At 38.5% G+C, this 4,653-nt stretch overlaps 1 protein-coding gene across 1 annotated transcript; it reads right to left on the bottom strand.

Annotated features, from left to right (window-relative positions):
- Positions 1–785: 785 nt before the first annotated feature.
- On the bottom strand, positions 786–2,252 carry LOC106102165 (pachytene checkpoint protein 2 homolog). Its single transcript, XM_013281577.1, has one exon. It carries the CDS (start codon positions 2,168–2,170, stop codon positions 887–889), a length of 1,284 nt encoding a protein of 427 aa, XP_013137031.1. The 5' UTR covers positions 2,171–2,252; the 3' UTR covers positions 786–886.
- Positions 2,253–4,653: the final 2,401 nt, after the last annotated feature.

The raw sequence follows: 4,653 nt of genomic DNA, 5'->3' as shown, positions 1-4,653 counted from the left end.
TGGACCTGCACATGTTCGCCCTCTAGCGTGTCGTTTATATATTGCGCCTCTGATTACTACGGGTTATGAGTCGCCGACTCGTCATGGAGCTGTGCGCACGTTTTTACGTCGTCGGCAGCGTCCTCTCAAATTTACAATCAATATAAAAAAACATATTTGCAAATTAATAATTACTTTGTTTCCTCCGATGGGAAATAGTGACACTACAGTAGTTGCACAGGGCCTTGTGCTACTTATTTAGTAACACACTAGCTGCGGCGCGGCGCCGGCCCCGGCCCTGGCCACCAGCTGATACTGTAGCAAGATATTATTGTCTTTGGTTGTTGTCATGTTTTTTTAGTATTTACTATGGAATATTTTAAGCTGATAAGTTAGACACTTATTTGGCGATAGATGACCTACAAATGTAGATTAAGACATTCTTGTTGTAAAGATAAAGTTATTATGTTTATATTTTATTTTTTTTTATGTTTAGAGTAATAGGTTTGAGGGAAATGATCAAATTGTATTAGTTTCAAAGTGATTTGTTATAAAATGTTCTTTTTAAATTGTGTTTTTATTCAATTGCTCAACCGTTGTAAAATATGGTAAACACCACTTACAATGGTGAGAATTGTCAAGGTATTTGAACTTTGAATCCCCCAGCATGCAGTTATAAACTTTGTGCTCCACCCCCGAGCCAGCAACTCTGCTCACCGTGCTATTCTACTACAGCTACAAGTATCAACTATGTGAGCTCATACACCACATCCTAAAATAAGGAAGTGAATTATTATTAAGACTTATTAAAAAATTACAGCTTAAGTTTTATTACAAAAAAATACTTGATAATGGACTTAAAATAAAATAATAAAGAGCTTTATCTTATTGAAAGGTGTTTCAAGTGTCATTGGCAATGCTGGCAGTTCTCTCCCTGAGTATGGAAGTTCTCCATGTCACAGATGTGTTGTGCGAGGGCTTCCCGCAGTCCCTCCAAGAACTTTGACAAAGACATAGTGTATGTCGGCTTGACATGCAGTGCAAGAGCAAGGAAAGGTAATCGTCGTAAGGCTCGTGCTGATATGCTTAAGGCCGCAGCTTCATGTGCTATGTTATGGAGTTGGAGACTAGCACTCGTCCCATCCGTCTCTGTTAAACCTCCATCTGCGAGCACCTGAGGTGGAAGCAGTTGCTCGCTAGGAGCTATTAGACCACGCGTCATCAGCTCCTCGCAGCAGCCACGCAGGATCTCGTATGTGGCTCGCTGTGACGGTGGCCCCACTAGGCACTTGATGTCAGCCCGATCAACAAATGCTACATCTATAGCTCCCGTCAAGTTTGATGTGGTTAAGATCAAGACATTTGGATGTCGTTTTAATCTATCTAGTTGTGTCAATATCGCGTTCACCGCTCGAATAGAGTCAGACGGCTCCAGGCCCGCCAGCGCGGCACGCCGTGCGTGCGCCAGGGACTCTACTTCATCTATTAGCACACACGTTAGGGCACGGCGATCCTCGATGATTTCACGTATACGCTCAAATAGTTTGGCAACCAGTTTCCCACTCTCTGAGAACCATTTCGAAAATAAGCCGTGCGCATTAATTTCGAGCAAACGAGCTCTAGAAAATTTGTGAGCAAGACGCACCGCCACTTTCTGGGCGAGCGCCCGACACAAACTAGTTTTGCCCGTCCCCGGTGGCCCATGGAGCAGCACTACTCGGTTCCATCCAACGATGTTATGATCGACACCTCGGTCACTAAATTGAAAAGATGTCTCCACGAACCTTAAAAGATTTTCCTTCAGCTTCGAGTCATATATGAGGCTTTCCCACAAACCATAAAACTCTTCAGTTGGCAGAGTCCATACATCCGCGACAGCAACTTCTTCGCCGGGAGAGTTCTCGCTCAGAGTATCGGTTTCAGCACCAAACGAGTCCAATTTATAGATATGAAATATTAAATCCGTTTCGCTGGTAACCACGTCTAAGTCATGATCTGCACAAAATGTTATAGCTTCAACGTGCTCCACAAGTTTCACCTCTTCTTCCAAGTTGCTACTCCTTAACGTAGTACCAGGTCTCAAATTAGTAAAATTTGCAAGAAAAGTGTGCACCATTTCTTTTAGATCGTTTTTTTTAAGATTACTGTGTCTTTGTTGAACTATTTCTACATGTAATGGGGGACTCATCATGGACGGCAACTTAAAATTAAAAATTAATGAAGTACGACATACAATAAATATAAACGATCGCTCTTTTTCAAATTTCAAAAAGTGAAGTTTTAGCAGTGTTGCCAATGAAAATTTTTGGGATGCAAAAAAAATGCTAGTCCGGTCCGTAGCACCAGTAAAAACTTTTTCGAACTTGCCTGTAGAAATTTTGAGATCTACAATTCCTTAATAAATTCACATTCAAATAGCTTTTGAATAAAACAAATTGTTGATTAATTACGATTTGTACTGAGAATAATGAAATTCAAATAAATTATTTACGATTTTAAAAAAAGGAGGGTGAATTTAAAAAAAGTTAAAACGTTAAAATAGCGACATTTAGCTTCTACAGAAGAGTTTTAATTTTTTTACTGGTATTGCTGGTACTAAGACTTTATGATGATCTTTTCCCATACAAATTACAAACACGGTTTTATTACCCGACGTAGATAGCCAGGTAAAAATTTCCATTGGCAACACTGATGTCAACGTAAATGTCACAAATCGGAACGCGCCAAACGCGGAACGTAAACCGTATATACAAAAACGTATTTAGATTTGTAGTGAAATAAAAAGGCTATAAGCAATAACATTATTTTAAATATCTCTTAGCACAGTGAAATGTAAATATATTAAGGGTGTTTAACTAATACAAATTTGAATCCTATTACAAAATAGTTTATATCTGGCTTTTGTTGCAGGTGTTTTAGTCCAAACTTGAATTTAGTGCAGCGAACAATTGACTTGAATTATGCAAAAAAGAAAAGAGCTACTTCTATTAAGTGGTTCTTTGTAAATGTTATAGTGTTTCTTGTATTTACTTTAGATTTGTAAGTATGTAACATATAACCTAACATAAATCTTCAGTAATAGCCAATCATGCTGATTTTTTATAAAATTTACTTTAAACGATTAGCAATGATCACATTTACATTATTATGAAGTATTTTTCGGGGTCGTAATTTATTTCAAAGAAAAAGACTTTGTTTCATTTTGGTACTTTCCCATGCTAACAGGAACGTTCACACTCACAATTTTTATAAAAATATTATTGTCCTAATAGAAAATTGTCTTATTTACAATATCAACAACACAGAACACACTTGCCCTTTAGTTCGTTTTTATGATTTTATTAATGCTCCAAACATAACTGAACTCGCTCAGTTTGGTTTTAATACAATATGTTTTTATTTACGTTTTTTTTTTCGTCGAAATAATTTTTTGGGAGCCGCAATTTAATTTGGTGAAATAAATAAATAACGTAACAATTTCGAAAATATTTGGTTAAAATAAGATCAAACTATTAAGTTAAAATGTCTGAATTTCTTCAGACCATTCTCTCTTGTTATTGAAATGGTGTGTGTGAATGAAATTACATAGTAATGTAAAAGTATGAAATAATAGTGTAAGTGTCCTTAGTAGTAATTAAATTAAACCTTTACTAAATAAATTAGTTGATCGTTTGGTTTAATGCGCTATTTACACCTGGCCTTTACAGTTGGTCATTAGCACTCAATAGCTGGACTGGCAATTAACTGGCATAGTGTGAACACTAACTGGCACCAGTAAGTCCATATAATCGATGCCTAGCCGGTGCGAATGTGAACTGCGCATGACTGTATGTAATAGTTGAAGCAAATGTTTGTTGAGCGATGGTTAGTGGCGGTGGTGATTGGACACAAGTGTGGTGCAGGACGTGGTCGGGGCCGTGCGCGGGCTCGGCGGCGCGCTACGTGCAGCTGGCGGCGGCGTGCGCGGCGGGCGCGGGCGCGCTGCGGCACGCGCTGCGCCTGCTGCCGCGCGCCGCGCCGCCGCCCGCGCGTCTCTCGCGCCGCCAGCTGCGCCTGCTCGGCCTCGCCCCTGCTGACCTAGGTACACTTCACTGCTGCTTTAATGTTTTTTTACTGGAAATCTAAACCAAACTAGCATTTGTAATACTATTCCTAGGAAAAGTTTATGATTCTAAAGCTGTATATGCAATGTGTTAAATATGTTTTAGCTTCTCAATAATTCTATTGAAAATCTCTGCTTCTGTTAGATTTCTGAATTAGAGAAGTACTGTGTACACTTAAGATATTCTTCAAAGATCTACCAAAGGTAGGGTTCAGCCTTCCCACCCCCTTGAGTATCAAAAAATGTTAAAGGCATATCCTGCTTATACTAGTAATTTGAAAGACATGTTAAATAAAAAAAGTGACTACTGTAAACACATAAATTTGGATGTACGGTCAAATTTAAGTTAGAAATCTGATTTTTTAAATTTCTTTACAAAAAATTTAATAACTTCATAACTATAGAAAATTGAGCAACAAATTTTTTGTTTAAATCAAGGTCTTCAAACTCCACATAACTGGTAATCCGTCCATTAATAATCATGTACAACTACATCGAAGTATTGAAATTTGTCAAGCCGTCGTTATACTGTACTGCAGATTCGTCGCTGGTGCTGTGCGAGGAGGCCGACA

This window comes from Papilio polytes, unplaced genomic scaffold (assembly GCF_000836215.1).
Source record: "Papilio polytes unplaced genomic scaffold, Ppol_1.0 DF823923.1, whole genome shotgun sequence".
In the NCBI taxonomy this organism is placed as follows: Eukaryota; Metazoa; Arthropoda; class Insecta; order Lepidoptera; family Papilionidae; genus Papilio; species Papilio polytes.
This window is presented reverse-complemented; position numbering and strand designations above follow the sequence as displayed.

Coding starts and splice junctions, on each gene's coding strand:
- LOC106102165 (XM_013281577.1), bottom strand. CDS start 2,170: ATGATGAGTCCCCCATTACATGTAGAAATAGTTCAACAAAGACACAGT.